Source organism: Vicugna pacos, chromosome 12 (genome assembly GCF_048564905.1).
Source record: "Vicugna pacos chromosome 12, VicPac4, whole genome shotgun sequence".
In the NCBI taxonomy this organism is placed as follows: Eukaryota; Metazoa; Chordata; class Mammalia; order Artiodactyla; family Camelidae; genus Vicugna; species Vicugna pacos.
In genome coordinates, this window is record NC_132998.1 from 30,977,373 (window position 1) to 31,002,360 (window position 24,988).

The window sequence follows — 24,988 nt, forward strand, 5'->3', positions numbered from 1 at the left end:
ACTGTATTCTGTGGAATCAGAAAGCCCAGGTCTGAGTCCCAGCCCTACCTTTACTCCTCAAGAGCTGTCTGTCTACCTGAGGATAAGGCACTCTGAGCCTCAACTCCCTCATCCACAAAAAGGGTTTTATGGTGAATATTTGAAGAAAATACTTAAAAATGCTTCACAGATTGCTAAACACTTTGAAAATCTTGATTGCAAGAATTATCAATGGGCCTAAGGGAAGTGATCATTTCAAAAACAAACCTTTTTTTCTTTTTCTTTTTGGTAAACTGCCACAAATTCTTAACCTGAAATATGAATAGCTGGTTAGAATCACCATTATTGTTCATCTATATGATGGTGACTGCTAAAGTACCAGATGGCAATTTAGAGGGCCTTACAATTCTAAAGTATTAAATAGAGATTAATCATATTCAAATGGTCTCATTAAGTATTCTTAATTAAAAACTTGGTCAGTCTGGTCACTCAGGAATGGCATAGCAGCCTGCCAATTAAGAGAATATTCTGTATATTTCTAGTATTTTAAAATAGTTTAATAACAATATATTGAAAAGAAATGGAAAATTCTACTCGATAAGCCAAATAGTAACTTTATACAACCACTTTTTTGGGGATGAAAACTTTCAAGACAGTGGTGGGTTAAAAATGTTTTTAAAGAGAGACTGAGGCATTGATAAGCTAATTCCCAGGGAAGAGCATCTTAAGATCACCTTGTCTTGGTCCTCTAGTGTGAAGGGTAAAACAGTGATGAAGTCTCATGAAGGTACAGGCATACCTCATTTCATTGTGCTTTGCTTTACTGAGCTTTGTAGATAACATTTGTTACGAATTGAAGGTTTATGGCAACCCTGCGTCGAGCAAGTCTATTGGTGCTGGTTTTCCAACAGCATTTGCTCACTTCGTGTCTTTGTGTCACATTTTGGTAATTCTCACAATATTTTAAGCTTTTTCACTATTATATTTGTTATGGTGATCTGTGATTAGTCATCTTGGATGTTACTACAGCAAAAAGGTTATGATTTGCTGAAGGCTCAGATGAGGGTTAGCATTTTTTAGCAATAAAGTATTTGTAAATTAAGGTATGTACTTTTTAAAACACGTGCTGTTGTAGTCTTAATAGACTACTGTATAGAGTAAGCAGAACTTTTATATATACTGGGAAATCAAAAATTCATGTGACTTGCTTAATTGTAATACTGCTTTATTGCAGTGGTCTGGAACCAAACTCAGGATCTCTGAGGTATGCCTGTATAGAAAACTTTTAGTCCAAGCCAAGAGGCAGCCTTTACATGCATTAATCTGGCTTTAGTATATGTGACAAGAAATGAAATTTCCATTTATGGGTACAGTTATAAGAATGCTATTTTTAGTAGCAATTTGCTAAAGAAAAATTTAAGACTAAAAGACTAAAACTTCTTAAAGACTGAAAGTAAAATAGATGATGTATTTTTATTGACACATAATACAGGCAATTTCTAGGTAGACTGTACTTTATAAGTTCATAAGTAACATCATGCTGAGGCACAACCAGAGGTGACTATTTGTAATTCTCAGTTCAATGTCTTCCAAACTTTGGTCCTTGAGCACCTGCATTAGAATCACCCTGGAGGGCCTGTGAAAAGCAAATTGCAGACATGATGTATCTCTGGGAATGGGTTTTCCTGAATTTGAAGAACCATGGCCCTAGAATATTAAATATAGGACCAATGATGCCTGACTTACCCATTCACAGTCGAACATGGACTTCCAAATATTTCTTAGGAAATTCAAGCATTTTAATTAAGGAGAAGAAAAAGAAGAGAAAAAAAGAGGTGACATAGTAAGAGGATCCTACTTTGGGACAGAAGTAATCACATAAGTCCTCATAGCATATTTAATCATTATTTCGAGTTACTTCATTATGTTAAAGGAATAAAGGAATTGGTTGAGAAAACTTACCTCAAACACGATAATAAAAGCCAGTCGGGCTGCTAGGACGTGCCAGAACTGCAGCGTGTAGCCATAGGGCACCAGTGAGTGAGGAGGGTCGCGGTAGTCTCGGTATCTGTAAACATGCAGGAGAACGTCACACTCCAAATTCTGACGTTCCTGACTCCCAAGTCTCTTCCATTCCCACTATGTAGTCCTCACTCATGGGAGAAAAGCTTAAAAGACTCTGGATACTAGACACCTGTTGTTTTGCTTGTCCAGCATCTCTGCTGGTAAAGGCTTCTTTCTCTTCCTCTGGGAATCATCCATGTTTGTTGGCTGGGCAGGGTTCACCCCTCCCTGATCCCAGCTCCCCTGCGCCAGACCTGAGCAGTGAGCCTCATCACCAGGTCTTCTGGTAGAATGATCACCTAGTGAATTATCTCTAGGCCCACAAAAAGACAGAAGCCTGGAGCTGCCAGTGGCCATCACGAACTGAGTAGAGAGAGCCTGGTTGAGGGTGATGGCAACAAAACAAAGCAGAGCCAGTAAAAAGGTGCTCTCTCTCTTGCAGACCCTGCTGGAGGCTTGGGATCCAGCCATTACTAATGTTAATATCACTCCTCCAACCTCCACGTTACCTGAACCAGTGAATTGCTTTTTGTTTAAATCAGTTTACACTGGATTTCTACCACTTGCCACTAAGGTGTTCTTCCTAAAATACATTCCAACTATTTAACTTTTGCATCAGCATCAACTTCCAGAAATGTTTGTTGAGCACCTACCAGCGACTAAGCACTAGCCTAGGAACTTAAATCCAGGTGACTCCATTTATTCTTACTATACCATTACTCTTTTGTGTGTGTGTGTGATTTTATATATTTTTATTGAGGTACAGTCAGTTTACAATGTTGTGTCAATTTCTGGTGTACAGCACAATGCTTTAGTCATATATGAATATTCATATATGAATATACATATATTCATTTTCATATTCTTTTCACCATAAGTTACTATAAGATATTAAATATAGTTCCCTATGCTATACAGTATAAACTTGTTGTTTATCTATTTTACATATATATATATATATATATATATATATATGTTAGTATCTACAAATCTCAAACTCTCAATTTATCCCTTCCCCGCCTCCCCCAGGTAACCGTAAGTTTGTTTTCTATGTCTGTGAGTTTGTCTCTATTTTGTAAATGTTTGCTTATCTTTTTTTTTTAAGATTCCACATATAAGTGATATCATATGGTATTTTTCTTTCTGGTTTACTTTACTTAGAATGACATTCTCCAGGTCCATCCATGTTGCTGCAAATGGTGTTATTTCATTCTTTTTTATGGCTGAGTAGTATTCCATTGTATAAATATACCACGACTTCTTTATCCAATCATCTGTCAATGGACATTTAGGTTGTTTCCATGCCTTGGCTATTGTAAATAGTGCTGCTATGAACATTGGGGTGCAGATATCTTTTCAAATTAGGGTTCCCTCTGGATTTATGCCCAGAAGTGAGATTTCTGGATCATATGCTAAGTCTATTTTTAGTCTTTTGAAGAATGTCCATACTGTTTTCCATGATGGCTGTACCAAACTACATTCTCACCAAGAGTGTAGGAGGGTTCCCTTTTCTCTACAGCCTCTCTAGCATTTATTTTTTGTGGACTTTTGAATGGTGGCCATTCTGACTGGGGTGAGGTGATACCTCATTGTAGTTTAGATTTGCATTTCTCTGATAATTAGCAATAGTGAGCAGTTTTTCATGTGCCTATTGGCCATTTGTATGTCTTCAGTGGAGAGTTGCTCGTTTAGATCTTCTGTCCATTTTTGGATTGGGTTGTTTGTTTTTTTCTTATTAAGTTGTATGAGCTGTTTATATATTCTGGAGATTAAGCCCTTATCAGTCTCATCTTTTGCAAAACTTTTCTCCCATTCCATAGGTTGTCTTTTTACTTATGGTTTCCTTTGCTGTGCAAAAGCTTATAAATTTAATTAGGTCCCATTTATTTCTTTTTGCTTTTATTTCTATTGCCTGGGTAGACTGCCCTAGGGGAATTCTGCTGAGATTTATGTTGATGTTTTGCCTATGTTTTCTTCTAAGAGGTTTCAGTGTCTTGTCTTATGTTTAAGTCTTTAAGCCATTTTGAGTTTATTTTTGTGTGTGGTGTGAGGGTGCACACCATTACTCTTATCAGATAGGAAAACTGAAAAGTGACTGACTCAAATTTTTCAGCTTTGAATCCAATGTTCTTTTCATTAGCTCCAGAAATGTGAAAAGATCTGGAAGTACTGGTTATTCCAACAGTTCCACTGTGTAGACGTGCCAAATTTCCCTTGCCTGAATAAAAGTGGTTGTCCAGGTTCTCATATAAGACAGTACCTAACCTCAAGGTCAGCACGAATTTGCATATGAGGATACAGGATAGTCTCCTGTGCAGAGTGTCTCTGAAAAGTATCAACGACTACAAAAATATGAGCTGTGACTATCATCATCATCAGTACAATCATCTTAACTATCATTAGTGTCTATGGAATTATTACTGTAATGTATCATGACAGTTTTGTCAGGAAGGTGATACTGACAATGAGTACCTGGTGCTGAAATTAAGAATGAATCTGTTAGTGCCTTCAAACTGTTGGTTCTAGGAGGAGGAGGATTAGAAAGGCATCTAAAACATGGTTCTTTCTAATATATAATTACATAATCTGTTCCTGTCATAGATCTAGTAACAATGCCTAGAATTTGAGGAAGAAGAACTTTATTCAGGGCTAAAAGTTTGCATGGACTATCTAAACTTCTTTTACTTTTTGCAGAGCACAGCTAGTCAAGAACCAGGAATTATTTTCTGCAATTAAGATAAATATACTTCCTTTGTTTATCTTTAGTGACATATATTTCAAATATAATCCAAGTAAATACTCTAGAAGAGAAATAGCAGTATGTTCTATATTATACATATGGTTGATTATTACACAAGAGTACATATAATAGGAAGGAGCCCAAATTATTTCAAGAGTCACCTTCATTGACTCCTTAAACTTTTTACATGGTAGTGTTCACTAAAAAGGAAATTATTTTCAGGACCCATTGGTCCCTTTCTGTGTATGCTTCTTCTCTGCTCTTGTCTTTTGCCCTTTGCTTTGCTCCATCTCCTAGATTCTAAGACCTTGTTTGGCTTTGCATTTAAAGAATTTTGACAAATCTCTTCTTCCTCAGATACCTTCTAAACTCATTGGGTGGAAAAATCATGGTTTTTCCTTGACCTTGCAGACCATTTTTCTTGGTTATTTCCAGAAAATATAATTCAGATGTATCATTCTTAAAATTCATGCTGTAAATTCATAGCAAATAAATGAATTTCTTTATTCAGCACGGCTAAATAAATCTGGATATATTGAATACAAACAACCATTAAATCTAAGTATGAAAACTAGAAAGCTAAAATACTTCTCATGACTCAATGAGATTAGATTATCAAACATAATAACTATTTGTAAAACTGTACACACATAATATGCAAAAGTGGAAAGGTGGTATTAAATTTTAATTTATGGATTTTTAATATTAATGTTCTTTACATTTTCTTTTTGATACTTAGAAAATAGTCATACTGATGGCTATGGTGAGCTGGCAATGTTTTAGATAACTTCTATGCAGGGATCCAGCTAGTGAGAATATGCATCTATCTGTTCAGCCCATGTATAATACATGTCCATTTGTGGGTCTGTCAGGGTTTGGCTAACTGTGCCCAGAGGAACACAGTGTTTCTACATTGGTGCTTAGGTTCTGAAATCAAGAATCAGAAGTTATGAAATTCTCAGGAAGTTTCAGTTTTCAGAAGCAGCAGTTTTCTGGCTTCCTACTCCCTTAGGTCATTTTACCATAAAGTCAAGTTTCTCTCTTTAGTCAGTTTCTTTTTGCTCCCCTAAGGGAATTAAAACTTATCAGTGCCCATGAGATTGTCATCTGCATTGCTGCCTGCAGCTGTCTCCAATATTATACACTGAAATTATACTGGAACCATGTTTGGGGTTTGCCTGACTAAGATAATCTTGGGTAATTCATGAAGCATCTCTGGACATCAGTTTTCCCTGTCAACAAACTTAGGGTCTGTCTCACCCTGCTCCAAAATGTTGGCCTCGCTTTTTTTTTTCTGTGAGCTCGCAGATGACTGTTGCAAAGTGGAGCTCTCAGTTCACGCTCTAGCTTACCTCTGCTCTGGCCTTTCCCATGCGGCAGAGGTTCAGGGGCGGGCCATGATCAGATGTCATTTGTGCCCCGTGTCTCAGTTTTTGATGCAGCCCAACTTTTTGCAAAATGACTGGTTACATGTTCTCTGGCACTTGTACAAAGAAAACAGTCCCCTGCCCTGCTGTAGAAACAGCCAGGAAGCCAAGCGTTGAGCTAATTAAATCAGTTTTCACGCTTCTGATCTTTTAACCTAGTACCTTCCAAGGCATTAAGTAGTCTAGTGGTGTTAATGTTTGGAGGAATTTTTCCAAGTGAGTCAGAACTGTTTTCAGAAAGTAAAACTTTAAATATCTCAGCTTCAGTTGTACACATGGGAAAGGAGGGCTATTTATTCTCTTTTGACTTAGTGCATTCTCTAAAGTTGCTTTTATTTCTCAGGAAATGGATGATTGGCTTGCAAACATTATTTTTCTACCATCAAGTACGTTCTGGTGTCTGTTAATTCATTCCCAGTTTTTAAACTAAAATAAAAGCATGTGTACATTTAAAACAATGATAAGTGAGCCTCATCCAAGTTAAGACACAGAACATGGTCAGCGGCTTAGAAATGCCTCACTGGCAATGCCAGGTACCCCAAGAGGTGACTGCTGTTGTAATTTCCTGTTTTTCTTTATAATTATAATACTTATACAAGTGTTCTTAAATAAAATATTGCTTAATTTTGTCTATTTTGAATTCTATATATATGGAATCATACTGTATGTTACTTTGTGATTACATCTTTAATTTATTATGCAATTTATTTTTGAGTTCTCAGTTCTATTCCATTTTCTATGTTAGACACCACACTGATTAATTACTATCCTTTTATACTATGTCTAACGTAAGGTAAATCTCTACTTTGTTATTCATCAAAAGTGACTGTTCATCCTTTGCATTTCTCTATAACACTGTTTTGGCCCTCAGGGGCATAGAGTTGGCCTAATCACAATTCTTAATTTTTATAACTAATCTTATGGGTCCATCCATGTTCTTCGGTTTTATGCTTATTTATTTAATACTTTAATAACATAATGAACAGTCTTAAGTTCTCCATGCAACCCAAGAATTAAAACAGTACTGGGTAGCACGAGGAGCTATATTCAATGTCCTGTAGTAACCTATAATGAAAAAGAATATGAAAACGAATATATGTATGTACATGTATGATTGAAACATTACTGTATACCAGAAATTGACAGTTTAACTGACTATGCTTCAATAATAAAAACAAAAAGTTGCTGGGAATTTCTATCTATCTCAGTGTTCCTCCTTCCTCTATAATCTCCTTGCTTCCTTTATCCTGAACTTCATTTTTATCATTAAGATAAATTTTTATATATATATGTATATACGTTTGTCTGACTAATCTACTGTTTAGTTTTGTTTGTTTTGAACTTGTTAGAAAGAATTTTATGCTGTATACAGTCTTCTGAGGCTTGCTCTTTTTCACTAGAATGCTACTAAGATTTATCTGCTGTTGTACATTGGAAATTTATGTCTATTGCTGTAAAACAGACCTTAGTATGAATATATTGTTTTTGTTTTACGCAGTGTATGCTTAGATTTATACTCACAAGCTGGTCATTTCTCTATTTTCTTTCAACTTCCCTAACCATGTAAATAAGGTCTTCAAAAACAAAGCTTAAGTCTACTCAGTTCAGCAAATGTCCTTTGGGATAAAAGTTGGTTGCAATGCTCTGTGTAGCACTCTAGGTTCTGCCTTTATTTATTATTACATTTTTGTTTTTCCTGTGATGAAAAATTTTAAGATCTATTCCCTTAGCAACTTTCAAATGTCATATCAGTACTATTAACTATAGTCACTATGATGTTCACTTACATCCCCAGGACTTAAATTTATTTTATAATTGGAAGTTAATGCATTTTGCCCAGTCCCACCTCCAGACTTTGACAATCTGTTCTCTGAATCTATGAGTTTAGGGTTTTTTTTTTTAAATTAGAAATTATTTTAGATTCCACCTGTAAGTGAGATCATAAAGTATTTGCCTTTTTCTGTCTGATTCATTTCACTTGGCCTAATACCCTCAAGGTCCATCCATGTTGTTACAAATGGCAGAATTTTTTTCTATTTTATGTCTGAATAATATTCCATTGTACAAATCTACCACATTTTCCCTGTACATACATCTATCAGTGGATGCTGAAGGTTGCTTTCGTATCTTGGCTATCATAAATAATGCTGCAATAAATATGCAGGTGCAGCTATCTTTTTGAAAAATTTAGCGGTTTTGTTTCTTTTGAACAAATACTCAGATGTGGAATTGCTAAATCATATGGTAGTTCTATTTTTAACGTTTTGAGGACCCTCCATTCTAGTTCCAAAGTGGCTGCACCAATTTACATTCCCACCAGCAGTGCGGGAGGGTTCCCTTTTCTTCACATCCTTGCCAACATTTATTATTCCTTGTCTTCTTGATAACAGCCATTCTAACAGGTGTGAGGTGATATTTCATTGTAGTTTTGAATCGTAATTCTGATGACTGGCAAATGCTCAGTATCTTTTCACGCACTTTTTGCCCATCTGTACACCTTTGGGAAAATATTCAGATCTTCTGTCCATTTTAAAATCACATTGTTTGCTTTTTTCCTTTTAAATTATATGAATTCTTTATATATTTGGATATTAACCCTTTATCAGAAATATGACTGCAAATGTTTCCTCTCATTCAGTAGACTGCCTTTTTTTTTTTTTTGGATGATTTTCTTTGCTGTGCGTAAGACTGATGTAGTCCCGCTTGTTTATTTTTGCTTTTGTTGCTTTGCTTTTGGTGTCAGATTCAAGAAATCATCACCAAGACTGATGTCAATGAACTTACTACCTATGTTTTCTTCTAGGAGTTTCATGGTTTCAGGTCTTACATTCAAATCTCTAATCCATTTTGAGTTAACTTTTGTGTATGGTGTAAGACAGTGGTCCAGTTTTCCCAGCACCATTTATTGAAGAGACTGTCCTTACCCCATTGTATATTCTTGGCCTCTTAATTGACCATATAGATGTGAGCTTATTTCTGGGCCCTCTATTCTGTTCCATTGACTTACGTGTCTGTTTTTATGCCAGTTAGTATTACTAATTTGTATTAATGTTTTGATTATTATTGCTTTGTAATACAGTTTGAAATGAGAAAGTGAGGTGTCTCCAGCTTTCTTTCTTCCTCTTTCTGCAGACTGCTTTGGCTATTCTAGGCCTTTTGTAGTTCCACACAACTTTTAAGATTGTTTGCTCTAGTTCTGTGAAAATGCCACTGGAATTTTGAGAAGGATTGCCCTGAATCTGTATATTGTTTTGAGTAGTATGAAGATTTTAATAATATTAATTCTTGTAATCCATGAGCATGAAATATCTTCCTATTTATTTGTGTCTTCAATTTATTTAGTCAGTGTCTCATACTTTTCAGTGTACGGGTCTTTCATCTCCTTGGTTAAATTTATTCCTGGGTATTTTCTTTTTGATGCCATGGTAACTGGGGTTATTTTCTTAATTCCTATTTCTGTGAGTTTGCTATTAGTGTATAGAATAACAACTGATTTTTGTATATTGATTTTGTATCATGTGATTTTAATGAATTTGTTTTAGTTCTTAACTGCTTTTTGGTGGAGCCTTTAGAATTTTCTGTATAATATCATGTCATCTGTAAACAGTGACCATCTTACTTCTCCCTTTCTGATTTGGATACCTTTTATTTTTCTAGCCTAGGACTTCCAATACTGTGAATAAAAGCAGCGAGAGTCTCTTTATCTTGTCCCTTATCTTAGAGGAAAAGTCTTTAATTTTTAATGTTTGATTATGACACTAGCTATGAGCCTGCCACATGTAGCCTTCATTATGTTGAAGTGTGTGTGTTCACTCTGTACCCACTTTGTTTTTCTTTTTAATCAAAATCAATGTTGAATCTTGTCAAATGCTTTCTGTGCATCTACTGAGAAGATTGTATGATATAAACCTTTTTTCATTGAAGTGTAGTTGATTTACAATGTTAGTCTCAGCTGTACACAAAGTGATTCAGTTATACATATACATATATATGTATTTTTTTCTTTTCAGATTCTTTTCCAATATGTTATTCTAAGAAATTGATTATAGTTCCCTGTGCTATACAGTAGGCCACTGTTGTTTATCTGTTTTATATACAGTAATTGTATCTGTTAATCCCTAGCCACTAATTTATCCCTCCCGACCCTTTACCCCTTGGTAACCACAGTTTGTTTTCTGTGTCTGTGAGTCTGTGCTGGGTTTGTAAATAGAATTTGTATCTTTCTTTTTTTAGATACCACATGTAAATGATATCATGATATTTGTCTTTCTCTGTCTGATTTACTTTACTCAGATGGAACTAGAGATTATCATACTATGTTGCTGCAAATGGCATTATTTCATTCTTTTTAATGGATAAATAATATTCCATTGTATATATTTACAACATCTTTATCTAGTCATCTGCTGATGAACATTTAGATTGTTTCTGTATCTTGGCTATTGTAAATAGTGCTGTGAACACTGGGTGCATGGGTCTTTTCAAATTAGTTTTCTCTGGATATGTACCCAGGAATAGGATTGCTGATCATATGATAAGTCTATTTTTAGTTTTTTAAGGAACCTCCATACTGTCCTCCATAGTGGCTGCACCAATGTACATTTCCACCAACAATGCAGGAGGGTTCCTTTTTCTCCACATTCTCTCCAGCATTTATTATTTGTAGACTTTAGAATGATGGCCATTCTGATTGGTGAGGTGACACCTCATGGTAGTTGTAGTTTTGATTTGCATTTCTCTAATCATTAGCAATACTGACCATCTTTTCATGTGCCTGTTGGACACCCTGATGTCTTCAATGGAGGACATTCCAAGTCTTCTACCCATTTTTGGATTGGACTTTCTTTTTTAAAATATTAAGCTGTATGAGCTCTTTGTATATTTTGGAAATTAGTCCCTTGTCAGTAGTGTCATTTGCAAATATTTTCTCCCATTCTGTAAGTTGTTGTCTTTTCGTTTTGTTTATGGTTTCCTTTGCTGTGCAAAAGCTTTTAGGTTTAATTCGGTCCCATTTGTTTGTTTTTGCTTTTATTTCATGTAAGAGATGAATCCAAAAAAATATTGCTGAAATTTATGTCAAAGAGTGTTCTGCCTGTGTTTTCTTCTAGGTGTTTTACAGTATCTGGTCTTACATTTAGATCTTTAAGCCATTTTGAGTTTAGTTTTGTATATGATGTTAGAGAATGTTCTAATTTCATTCTTTTACAGGTAGCTGTCCAGTTTTACTAGCACTACTTATTGAAGAGACTGTCTTTTTTCCACTGAGATGATTTTTTGATTTTTATTCCTTTATCTTGTTAATGTAGTGTAGCACACTGATTTGCATATGTTGTATGCAAATCCTTGCATTTCTGGAACAAATCTCACTTGATTATGATGTATGATCTTTTTAATGTACTGTTGAATTCAATTGATAATATTTTGCTGAGGATTTTATGCATTTGTGTTCATCAGGGATACTGGCCTGTAATTTTTCTCTCTTATGGTGCCCTTATCTGGTTTGGGCATCAGGGTAATGCCGGCCACTTAAAATGAGTTTGGAAGCATTCCCTCTTTTTGTTAACAAGTTTGAGAAGGATTGATACTAATTCTTTAACTATTTGGTAGAATTTACTACTGAAGCCTTCTGGTCCTGGCCTTTTGTTTGCTGAGGGTGGAGGAGGCGGCTTGATTACTGATTCATTCTCCTTACTAGTACTCGGTTGGCTCAGATGTTTTTTTTCCTGATTCCATCTTGGTAGGTGGTAGCTTATGTTTCTATGAGTTTTTCCATCTTTTTTAGGTTGTCAAACTTGTTAGTATATAATTATTCATAGAAGTCTTTTATGATCCTTTGTATTTCTGTGGTATCAGTTGTAACATCTCTTCATTTCTGATTTTGTTTGCGTCCTCTTTGTTTCTTGGTAAGTCTGGCTAAAGGTTTGCTTATCTTTAAGAGAACCAGTTCTTAGTTTCATCTTTTAAATTGTCTTTTTAGTTTTATTTCCACTCTGATCTTTGTTTCCTTTCTTCTACTAATTTTGGGCTTTATGTTCTTGAGGTGTGAGTTAGGAAGTAAGAAAGATCTCAAATAAACAACCTGAGGTAGGCATTTATTGCTATGACCTTCCCTCTTAGAACTGCTATTGCTGCATCCCATATGTTTTGGTATGTTGTATTTTCATTTTCAAATGTGTCAAGGTATTTTCTGATTTCTCTTGGTTTTTCTACTCACTGGTTGTTCAGTAGCATGTTGTTTAATCTCTGCATATTAGTGAATTTTCTGGTATTCTTCCTATAACTGATTTCTCATTTCATACCACTGTGGTGAGAAAAGATATTCAGTATGATTCAACCTCTTTCAATCCTTTAAAATTTATTATGACTTGTTTTGTGACCTAACATGATCTATCCTGGAGAATGTTCCATGTGTACTTGAGAAGATGTGTGTTCTTTTTTTTTTTTTTCCTTTCACTTTTTAAATTTAAGTACAGTTGATTTACAGTGTTTCTGGTGTACAGCAAAGTGATTCAGGTATGCATGTATATACATATATTCTTTTTCAGATTCTTTTCCATTATAGGTTATTACAAGATATTGAATATAGTTCTCTGTACTATACAGTAGGTCCTTGTTGTTACTCTATTTTATATGGAGTAGTGTATGTATGTTAATCCCTCCACTGCTTTCCCCTTTGGTAACCATAAGTTTGTTTCCTACGTCTGTGAGTCTATTTCTGTTTTGTGAATAAGTTCATTTTTATTATTTTTTAGATTCCACACATAAGTGGTATCATATGATATGTCTTTGTCTGACTTACTTCACCTAGTATGATAATCTCTGGGTCCATCCATGTTGCTGCAAATGGCATTATTTCATTCTTTTTAATGGATAAGTAATATTCCATTATATATATATATATATATATATATATATATATATATATATATATACACACACACACACACACACACACACACACATATATATATATCTGTGTGTGTGTGTGTGTGTGTATTTATATATATAAAAAAAATCAGCGTATTTCTCCATTCATCTGTCAGTGGACATTTAGGTTGACAAGATGTGCATTCTGTTGCTTTTTTTTTCTTTTATTTTACACAGTTTTTAAAGGTTATACTCCATTTACAGTTGTTACAAAATACTGGCTCTATTCCCTATGTTGCATGATACATCCTTGTAGCCTATCTTATACCCAATAGTTTGTATCTCCCATTTCCCAAACCCAATATTGTATTCTGTTGCTTTTGGATGGAACGTTTTGTACATAATCTGTTAAGTCTTTCTGGCCTAACGTGTTCTTTAAGACCAATGTTTCTTTACTGGTTTGTTTGTTTGTTTGTTTGTTTGTTTGGATGATTAGGTGTGAAAGTACCCTTGTGTTGCTGTCCATTTCTCCTTTTAGGTCTGTCCATATTTGCTTTATATGTTTAGTGTTCCCATGTTGGGTATGTTGGGAAGTATATTCTCTTGTTAGATTGACCCCTTTATCATTATGTAATGACCTTCTCTGTCTGTTACATCATTTGGTTTATTTTTGTTTTTTGTTTCTACATCATTTGTTTTAACATCTATTTTGTCTGATATAGGTATGGATACTCCAATTTTCATTAGATTTCCATTTGGACAGAATACTTTTTTCTATCCCTTCATGTTCAGCCTGTGTGTCCTTACACCTGAAGTGAGTCTTTGTAGGTAGCATGTAGATTGGATCTTATATATATTTTTTAATCCAGCCACTCTGTCTTTCAATTGGAGAAGTTAGTTCATTTAAATTAGAAGTAGTTATTGATAAGTATGTACTTATTTCCATTTTGTTCATTGTTTTCTGGCTGTTTTGTAGTTTTTCTCTGTTCCTTTCTCCTTCTCTTGCTTTCTTCCTTTTGGGTTATGCTTAGATTCTTTTATCTTCTGTGTATCTACTATAGGTTTTGCTTTGTGGATAGCATGAGGCTTACACATAACAACTTGTATTGATAACAGTCTAAGTTGATAACAGCTTCAGTTTGATTGCCTTCTAAAGCTCTCCTCTACAATGTTTTATGTTTTTTACTTCATAACCTACATCTTTTTAATCTTGTGTATCCCTCAACTGATTATTGTAGTTAATTATTTTTTTCTACTTTTGTCTTGTAACTTTTACACTAGCTTTATAAGTGATTACTCTACTATCTTTTCTGTGTAATTCCCTTTACCAGGGAGATTTATAGTTTCATCTGTTTTCTTGTTACTAATTAGTGACCTTTGGTTTCAGCTCAAAGTCCCTTTAACATTTCTTATAGGGGTGATGAACCCCTTTAGCTTTTGCTCATTTGGAAAACTTTCAGTTCTGAAGGATAACATTGCTGAGTTGAGTATTTTTGGTTGGCAGTGTTTTTCTTTCAGCCCTTTGAATGTATTGTGCCACTCCCTCCTGGCCTGCAAAGTTTCTGCTGAGAATCTGTTGATAATCTTAGGGGGTTCCCTTGTACAGTAAAACTTTGGAGATAATTGTGGGTTCAGTTTTAAACCACTGTCGTAAAGTGAATATTGCAACAAAGTGAGTCACATGAAATGTTGTGGTTTCCCAGTGCATGTGACAGTTAAGCAGTGTACGATATACACTGTATTATATGGCAGTATATTTTTGCTCTATACTGTACATACTCTATTATGCTGTAGTCTATTAAGTGTGCAATAGCATTATGTCTAAAAATGTACTTAATTTAAAAATACTTAATTGCTAAAGAATGTTAAGCATCATCTGAGCCTTCAGAGTCAATCCTTCTGGTGGAAAGTCTTGCCTCAATGTTAATAGCTAATGACTGATCGGGGTGGTGGTTGCTGAAGGTTGGGGTGGCTGTGGCAATTTCTTAAAACAAGACGACAGTGAAGTCTGCTGTATTGAGTGACTCTTCCTTTTATAAATGATTTCTTTGGAGCATGAAATGCTGTTTGGTAGCATTTTATCCACAGTAGAATCACTTTGAAAATTGGAGTCAGTCCTCTCAAACCCTGCTTGCTTCTCTTTCAACTAAGTTTATGTAATAGTCTAAATTCTTCACTGTCATTTTGACAAGATTCACCAGTCTGTTCTCTCAAGAAACCTTTTTTGCTCATCCCAAAGAGAGAACTCCTCACCCATTCAAGTTTTATGATGACATTGCAGTTATTTCAGTTGCATCTTTAGGCTTCACCTCTAATTCTAGTTCTCCTGCTGTTTCCACCACATCTGCAGTTGCTTCCTCCACTGAAGTCTCAAACTCCAAGTTATCTTTGGCGGTTGGAATCAACTTCTTCCAAACTTCTGTTAATGCTGCTATCTTGACCTCTTCCCTTGAATCACGAATGTTCTTCCAGAATGATAAATCCTTTCCAGAAGGTTTTCAGCTTACTCTGCCCCGATCCATCAGAGGAATCACTATCTATGGCAGCTATGGCCTTAAAAAAAGTATTTCTTAAATCATAAGTCTTGAAGGTTGACATGACTCCTTGCAGGGGCTGCAGAATGGATGCTGTGTTAGCAGGTATGAAAACAACACTAATCTCATTGTGCATCTCCATCAGAGAGCTCTCGGGTGACCAGGTACATTGTCAGGGAGTAGTAATACTTCAAAAAGAATCTTTTTTTCTTGAGCAGTAGGTCTCAACAATAGGCTTAAAAATATTCAGTAACCCATGTTGTAAATAGATGTGCTGTCATCCAGGGTTTGTTGTACCATTTATAGAGCACAGGCAGAGTAGACTTGGCACAATTCTCCAGAGCCACAGGATTTAAGGAATGGTAAATAAGCACTGGCCTCAACTTACAGCTGCATTAGCCCCTAACAAGAGAGTCAGCCTGCCCTTTGAAGTGTTGAAGTGAGGCACTGACTTCTCCTCTCTAGCTATCAAAGTCCTAGATGATCATTTTCCAATATAAGGCTGTTTCATCTACCTTGAAAATGTACTGCTTAGTGTAGTCACTTTCATTAACTACCTTAGCTAGATCTTCTGGATAACTTACTGCAGCACGTTGTGGGGGCTGTTTCTTTCCATAAACCTCATGAACCAACTTCTGCTGGCTTCAAACTTTTTTTCTGTAGCTTCCTCACCTCTCTCAGCCCTGATGGAACTGAGAGAGTGAGGGCCTTGCTCTGGATTAGGCTTTGGCTTCAACGAATGTTGTGGCTGGTTTGATCTAAACAGACCACAAAAAGTTTTTTCAGATCAGCCATAAGGCTGCTTCACTTTCTTATCATTCATGTGTTGACTGGAGTAGCAATCTAAATTTCCTTCAAGAACTTTTCCTTTACATTCATAACTTGGCTTTCAGCGTACCTTGGCTTTCAATGTGTCTTCCTCACTAAGTTTACGCATTTCTAGCTTTTGACTTAAAGTGAGAGACATGTGACTCTTCCTTTCGCTTAAACGCTTAGAGGCCACTGGAGGGTTATTAATTGGCCTAATTTCAATACTGCTGTGTCTCAGGGAATAGGGAGGCCTGAGTAGGAGACAGACGGGGAAGCAGCGCATCAGTGGAGCTGTCAGAATACATACAATATTTATCGATTAAATTTACTATCTTATATGGGCGTGATTCATAGCATCCCAAAACAATTATAATAGTAACATCAAGATCACTGATCACCACAACAAATATAATAATAATGAAAAAGTCTGAAATATTGTGAGAATCCCCAAAATGTGACACAGGGCCATGAAGTGAGCAAATGCTGTTGGAAAAATGGCACCAACAGACTTGCTCAATGCAGGATTGCCACAAACTTTCAATTAAAAAACACAGTATCTGCAACGCACAATAACTTGAAGTGCAATAGAAATTGATACAACATTGTAAACTGACCATGACTCAATTTAAAAAAAAAGAATTGAAGTGCAATCAAATGAGATATGCTAATACATAACAAGTTGTTTTTCTCTCGCTGCTTTTAATATTCTCTCCTTGTCTTAACTTTGACCCTTTAATTAAAATGTCCTAGTGTTGGCCTCTTTGGGTTCCTCTTGTTTGGAACACTATGGGCTTCCTGGATCTGGATGTCTGGGTTTCACCCAGAGATTCTGTCTTAATTGGCCAGTGTCACAGCCTGGTCAAGAGGAGATGTAAAAATTCTCCAGGGGAATCTGAAGCATAATCAAGATTGAGGACCACTGCTGTAAACCCAGTCAGTTGGAAAGGGCTATCTGAGCGACACGTCCCCATGCCCGAGACAGCCCAGCTTAGGCTAAAAGCGCCACGCTCACCTACAGTACTTGAGAGGAGTCCCCGAGAACTCACTGCCATCAGACTCAGGCTCAGATCGGTTCTCAAAGTCAGAAATTCGAAACACAGACAAGCTGGCATTCACATAGCCAACCATACACCTGAAAGAGTAAACACGTTCTATTAGAACTCTGATCACCTCTGCATCCAGTTCACCGAAGGCTCTACTTCCTCGTTCTGGGGGTTGTAGGGCCTTACCCAGCCCTGCCTTGTCACAAGCACTCACAGTGTACTGAAACATCCTGTGTATGTTCAATGAGGACCAAATCATTTCTTTTGTTCTCATCCTTTCTGTGCAGAATCGTCAGGCGGACATCGCTATCCCAGTCCATGCTTTCCCTTTCTCTCTGTGGTGCCCTGCACTTATTTCACAGTTGCCACATAGCTTACACCGGAGCTGGCCGCATGTCTTCTCCTTTGCACTGTAGTGGGTTTTTTGGATCAGAAGAGGTGTCAGACATTTTTGTATCCTAGGACACTCTCAAGCAGTGTAGGAAGACAGTAAATACTGAACTCAATTAGAGGAAAATTCAAGTGCCAGAGATTCTATCGAGGTCTTGAGAATGGATCAGGAGTAAAACTATGGCCTGAAGCTCCCGGGGTTGCACACCTCTTGAGGACATGGCTCTCATTCTGTGCTGAGGGTCAGCCTGTTACTGTACAAAAAACTTGGGCTTTGGGGTCAGATTGTAGCTCTGCTGCTTCCTAGCCATGTAATCTTGGCAAATTATGCAACTCCTCTAAGCAACGAAAGCACCCACCTCATAGGGTCACACGTGTAAAGCAAGTGTGATATAATGCTTAGGCTACAGCAAGATCTTAATAAAGGAGTGGCTATCACTCATTTATGTCATGCACCTAGCAGGAGGTCAATAAGTAATTATCAATTGAGCGAATAAATCAAGGCCTTCAAACTCTCCTCATTAACATGTACTGTGTGATCATCAAGTTGCTGAACACCAAACCCAAATGAGGACACAAACATAGCTCTGATTCTGTGTGTTGTCTTGCTCAACATGGATTCTGTGTGCTGTCTTGCTCAAGACAATTTACTGGTTTTATTGTGGCCTTAAAAGAAATGAACCAAGCAGAAAGGACCCATTTGTCAAGTCACTCATGGGTGAAACAAAGGGTCAGTGTGAGTGTGTGACATGCCCTACTCCCAGTGGCAGGCCTCCCCATCACTCCTTGAAGAGTAATTTGAAATGATTTCCCCCTCATCTGCAAACTGCCTAGAACATGCCGTGAACACAAATCAGGGCCTTGATGAGGGTTAGCTGTCACAGAGAGGGGCCAGTTCTGTGAAATACAGACTACAGCAGGGGCTTCTCAGGAGCTGAGACTTGAGAAGAGAAAGGAGCTCTGGAAACTGGCAAAAAAACACAGGCCCTTCAGGGAAATGGAATATTCATGACTGCTCCTACACTCTTCTCTCACAAAGCAGCCCTGAGCTTTACCAAGATTAAAGCTGCTGTCTAATGGCTGCTCAGTTTAAAAAACTCAATTGAGAACCTGAATTCGAATGAAATACCTGTCTCGTGGGCTAAACACCTTATCCTCAAAATAAAGAGGATACACCATTGATCTATTTATTAAGCATGTTTATGTGATGTCAATCATAAACTCAGGTTGAAACTGTGCTTTTAGTGGGTGTGTACTCCTTCTGGGTGCAAAGCATTCCACACGGAACTAGTACGTACATATGTAGTCATAACAAGATGGAGGGGATAGCTCAGTGGTAGAGTATTTGCTTAGCATGCACGAGTCCTGGGTTCAATCCCTAGTAGCTCCACTAAAAATATTAAAAAATGAATAAACCTAATTACCATCCTCTCCCCCTCCCCAAATATCTAGTTGTCAGCTGTGTAAGTCCTCTTTCCATAACATTTTCATAACCGGGGAAGAAGGGGAACTGCTAATACTGAACTGTCTAGGCGTTTCTCTAATTCTTTTCACTGTGGGAGAATCTTAGCTTGTCAACGTCAAATAGCTAAGACCATCATCAGTTCAGGGGCATGAGGTTCCCCACGCTCTGTTGTGTAACAGCACCCATGGATCGGCTCGGTGGCCTGCTGTTACAGCATGAAGACCGCAGGCAGCAGATTCCGTGTCTGTCACTCAGTTTGCTGGCAGGAGGTCTATGCACCCTCCCTGTGACACACCACCAGCTCCAAGTGACAGAGGAAAGATGAGGCTACCCTGATGATTAGGGAGAAGTGAGAGGAATGAGGGGGAAAGTCTCAGGTGAAGGATTTCCTGTGAATATAAAATAATGATGCCAGTTTCCTTAAGGGGCTGGCAGGTGGCCTCTGATGGCATTTTCAAGAAAGGAGATTCAGAAAATGTCTTATGGAAGGGTTAGCATTGTTTGAATTAGAATGCATTACCTCTTCCACATAACTTCTGAGAAGACCACATTCATTTAAATCGAGAATTCTGGTTTTAAAACCATTGATTACTTGTTGCTTCCCACCCTTTACTTTGGGGGAAAAGGATGAACTGGTGATGATTCTATCTGTTTCAAGGGGAAGAGCAGAAGCAGAAGTGGATTTTTGAGCTTGCAGATTCCAGACCAAAATCACTGCAGTGTCATTGAATTTTGCTGCAAATTTTGCTTTTCAGGTTTTAGTCATTGTGATTCAAATAGCATGGGGGTAGGACTGACAGGGTGAAAAGGCAAGAGGAAATTAAGATCTGATTTGTGCATTTAAAGTCAGACTTTAGTAGATAGTAAATGACTTTATATATTAATTTATAAACTTATTTATAGGTAATAAATTAGGCTAATGAGATAAGAAGAAGGTGAACTTCTGACTTGTTGCGATGAAAATGTCAGATATGAAAAAGGAGGATTAGACCTCTGTATCATCAGCTTTATCTTAAATACAACTTTGCAACTGGTTATGGTGTTGATCTATTTAATTGTTTTATAGTTTATGTAAATATTTATAGTTCATTAAGATATTTGTGGTTCATGCTGTGAAAATTTGAGCACTGTGATCTTGATCAAGTCTCCAACTTCTTATGATATCACTATTTCAACAGGAAAAACAGCTTAATTTATATCACTAATGAGGTATATTCCTCACAGTAATTCTAAGGCCTGCATGTGTCCTTGGAGGATGTTCCCAAACTCTAATCCATGTCTAACAAAGTAGCAATTCCTTTATTGCATTCCTGAGGGTCTGGGATCAAACTGGTTATTTGTGCTTTTTGTTTGCTGATGAAAATTTTAACTCCGATTGTCAGGAAAATGTTACAATACACACCAACTTTACTTCACAATTTCTGTCCTGATGTCTGCCCAGAGGTGATCTTAGTTCTCTAAGCTTTTTTCTAAAGGGCTCCTGGGAGGAGACCCTGAAAGAGGAAGTGACTTCATTTTGCAAACAATGAACAATCTGATCATGGGCAACTGGAAAACAGAATGTCTTAAGAGCAAAGATGAAAACATTTGAAAAATCCTTGTGTATCCATTGTATGGAGACCATTGTCTCAAACCACAGTATTCCTTTCATGTACAGATCTGGCTGAAAAATGAGAATGTCTTCCCCACTGTGCCACTGAAGACTCGTTTACTGAGCATCTGTGTGAGAAGAGAGATTGGCTGGAACGCACAGCCAGGAGTAACTGGAGCATGCTGTCACAGGGACAAGGGGCACGTGACCTGAACTGAACAACCAGCATGGAGGAGTGAAATTCTCATCAACAGAGAAGCCAGGCAAAGGTGAAAGGTACGGAGGCATGGAGGTAGCCTGGAGTTTTGGAGAAAGGTGGTTGGTTTGGTTGCAGTACTTCTGAGTTCAGGTCAATTTAAATTGAAATACGCCGTTTCCACAGCTAGAGTAAATCATAAGTGGGATTTGACTATGACTGCACACACTACTCCAAAAGCCTAGGTCATCTAAAATCTGACAACGCCGCTCCTCTATGAGTTCAGTCATCTCTAAAGCATTTCTAAATTGGAAAAAGAAAAAAACCTGAAAAGGATAATAGAGTAGCTGGCGGGGCAGAAAATAAGATTCATGAAGAAACATACAGAAATATAACTATTTGGAAACAAGAGAACAACCAATGGATTAGAAGATAAAAAATAAGATCTATAAATAGCAAAAGTGGCAGAAGGCTCTTAAGAGAAAGGTTGTTTAAAAAAAAAGGCCCAGAGAGCCCAATAAAACTGAATTAGGCAGGCTATTTAGATAAATTCTAAAAACCATAAATACTGTCTTAAATCTAACAGGCTGTCAAAATTCTAAAGGTTTAATTTATTATCAAAAGCACATAAATGTTCTCACTTTATTTTTTCGGTTCCCTCCAGAACAAGACAGGTTTCACCATATTTGAAGTCGGGGAAGAACTGAATTAACTATTGAGATTTAAACCCCAAGGAGTTGACTGTGAGGGGAGCTGGATAACCAGTGATTGGCAGCGGCCCCCGGGCTGTGAGTGCAGGGTGGAGAGCCCCGGAGGAGCCTAGGACCTAGCTTCGCACAGCCTCCCGCAGTTACTCTGTCTTGTGATCCTGGGTTTAACTTCTCTTAATCTCTTTCTGCTCTTCAGAGTGAGGGTAATAATGCATGCCCCACTCCCAGTGTTGTTTTGAGAATCAAATACAAAACATAATATTGAACAAAGTTAAGCTTTTTTAGGTTGAGTCAAACAGAGAATGTAACAACAGTGACAATTAGAAAGAAAAGCAGGCAGAGTCCAAGTTTCCAGCTCTCTCAAAAAAAAGGCTGGTGCGCTCGCTTAAAGTTGCTGGATCATTAGTGTGTAATGGCCCGATGGTGAGTGTAGTCAAGAATTTTATAGGATCCTCCTCAAATAGCTGGACTGTAAGCCTTATCACATTCAGTCATCCATGCTTCAGAGCATTTATGTAGGATTAATAATGAAACTGGACCTAGGCCAGGGGTGCATGAATTCAGCTGACTTGATTTGGTGGCACTTGACTCCTTAGGAGCTAATTGAACTACAGTGGCTCTAGAGGATGAATTATTTTGGCTCAGATTAGTCGACCAGGTGGCAGGGCTGGTGGTCTGAATATGCAGTAGCCCAACTGAGATGGTTTCCGGGGCACTGAAAAGACCTTATGTTCCCAACAGCCATTCCACTTTAACCTAAAGACATTTACAACCCACAATTAGATTATTTTGACATTAGCCAAATAGGGTTCCCCCACCTCCCCCATTAAAGTATGTTAGGACTTCTTATCTTTTTTTCTAAGGGTGTAGAAATGAAAGCTAGGGGACATGTTATAATTTTTTTCCTAGGCTTTATCTGACCGGAAATACAGAGCCGTGGCTTTGTGAATCATTGAGGTGATGCCGCAGAATTGAGCTCTCAAGGAACTAAGGTCACCCAGTTTGCCTGTGGTACTATAGACACCGGTCGAGCCAATAGCTGGGAAAGAATCATTCAGTTACTTAGCCTACAAATATTTATTGAGTACCTTGTGGGTACCTGGCACATGGGTGCCCACTTCCTATGCAAAATTTGCAGAGTCTACATATAATGACACAGGAGGAAATCAGATTATAACTGTCATTTTACAAATTCATAAAAATGGCATAACTCTGTACTAGATCATGGACCACTTTTTTTTGCTACACACATTAACTGCTGTTCTCACAGTGCATTCCAGCTGAAACTTGTATGACTGACCCCCACCCCCACTTAAAGAGATCAGGATGTGTTTTCCTTGGCCGAAAGTCTTATTAAATCATAGTTCCACCTCCCCCCACTACAGGCCTTCTTGTCCTGGGCTTATGTACCCTGTACTCCGGGGGAGGCTTCTGTCTGAGTGTCCAGCACCACACAATGGCTAGGAAATGGGGAGATTCCATGATGGTTTTATGGCAGACTTACTTTTGCCCAGCTTCTCCTTGGCCCGCACAAGGTCCGTACTTATAAGCGTACACCAGGCGAGGGATGAAGTCAGATGTGATGGCTATGACAAACGCGTTTGTGATTACAGAGAGAATTCCAATGCCTTCAAGAATTCCATACCAAATTCCTATTCAAAGAGAAATGCTGAATTAATTCCAGACACAACAGGAGTGGTAATAAGTAAGAAAACAACTGGGTTAAGTAATTTTCAATACTCCTTTCCATGGGTCCTTTCATCTTCCCAAACACTGATGCTTGCAACCAGTAGTAAGAATTTGTATTTGCAAACACCTTGGCATTGAAGGGGTTTGTGTGGAAGTGCCAATGCTGATTTAAAAACTTGATCAGGTTCAGACATAGGTAGAGAATTCTGGTCAGTAGTAAGGCACCAAAACACCATATGATAAGATTGGCACACACAACGTCAAGTCTCCACAGGGCTGGGAGCAACTTAGGGGCACGTACAGGGTTCCTCCAGTTCATCTTTATAGGCCCCGTTCCTGATGCACTGACTGCCAGGGTGGATGCTCACTGAATGTATGTTTGTTTCATACAAAGGTTAAAAGACCACTGTGAGCCAAGTCTGTCCACACTCAAGTTGCTTCCACACACATTGACTGAGCACCTGCCTGCTCTATTCTAAGCACTGGACACAGAAATGAATAAAAGACAGTCTCTGATCTCAGGCAGCTCTTGAAAGGCTGCACCTGATTCAACACAGCATCTCTAGTCAAAAACCAAAGGCCATCTCTGCCTTTAGAAAAACTGAGTCATGGTTCATGCAACTCAGGAAACATTTAGGAAAGAGCAAAACAAAGTTAAGCAAATGGAAGATCTACTTTAAAAAGGAAATGATTTATAGGAAATCAAATTTTTAGATCCCAAAGTCTTAGAATAGAAATAATATACTTGAGTGCAAATTCTCCAGCACTGGAGATTATAAATTTTCAAATAGGCAGCTTTACTTCTTATCTAATATTATTTTGAGGGGAGAGGGGGTAATTAGGTTTATTTATTTATTTTTAGAGGAGGTGCTGGGGATTGAACCCAGGACCTTGTGTATGCTAGGCATGCACTCTACCACTTGAGTTATATTCTCCTCCTCTAATATTATTAAAAGCTAACGAACATTCTTTTGTAAGGTTTAGCTGAGTCATCTAATATGGAAACCACAAGTAAAAATCTTAAATTGGTGGCTGTTATATCTTTAAAACACCCCCAAGTCCAACTTACCTATGTCTTTGGCCCTTGAAGCCAAAGGTCGCCTCCACTGTGTGACAAATTTGTAAGCGTCGAGTCGAATTTCAATTATATTATTCAGTAAGGCCAGAAGTGGTGCTAGGGGAAAAGCTGCCACAAAGATAGTTGTAAATCCAAACTGAAGAACTAAAGAACAAAAGAAGGAAAAAGAACAAAGAGGGTCAGTTTTCCATTACTATTTTCAAAAGGATAATAATCTGAGTGTGTTTTCACCCATGTTTTTCCTCAAAAGCACAGGGAACATATCTCCCTGAAAGAAGGCCAGGACATTTGAAAATGAGGTACTCCCTGAGCCTGGAGGCAGTGGCATCCTCTAATAAAGGGAAGCAGGGCTCCTTGGAGAAATGTTTGATTCCAGAGCTATGGCAGGGAAAAGAAGATTAGCCT

At 37.6% G+C, this 24,988-nt stretch overlaps 1 protein-coding gene across 1 annotated transcript in view; it reads right to left on the reverse strand.

Moving 5' to 3' along the window:
• ANO4 (anoctamin 4) overlaps nt 1-24,988 on the reverse strand; it is a 308,805-nt gene that overhangs the window by 3,348 nt on the left and 280,469 nt on the right. The window contains exons 23-26 of the mRNA XM_072973171.1: nt 24,575-24,727; nt 23,321-23,468; nt 17,434-17,553; nt 1,942-2,047 (exon numbers count right to left, since the gene is read on the reverse strand). Of these exons, the coding sequence (XP_072829272.1) occupies nt 1,942-2,047; nt 17,434-17,553; nt 23,321-23,468; nt 24,575-24,727 (527 nt within the window). The remainder of the gene's footprint in view (nt 1-1,941; nt 2,048-17,433; nt 17,554-23,320; nt 23,469-24,574; nt 24,728-24,988) is intronic.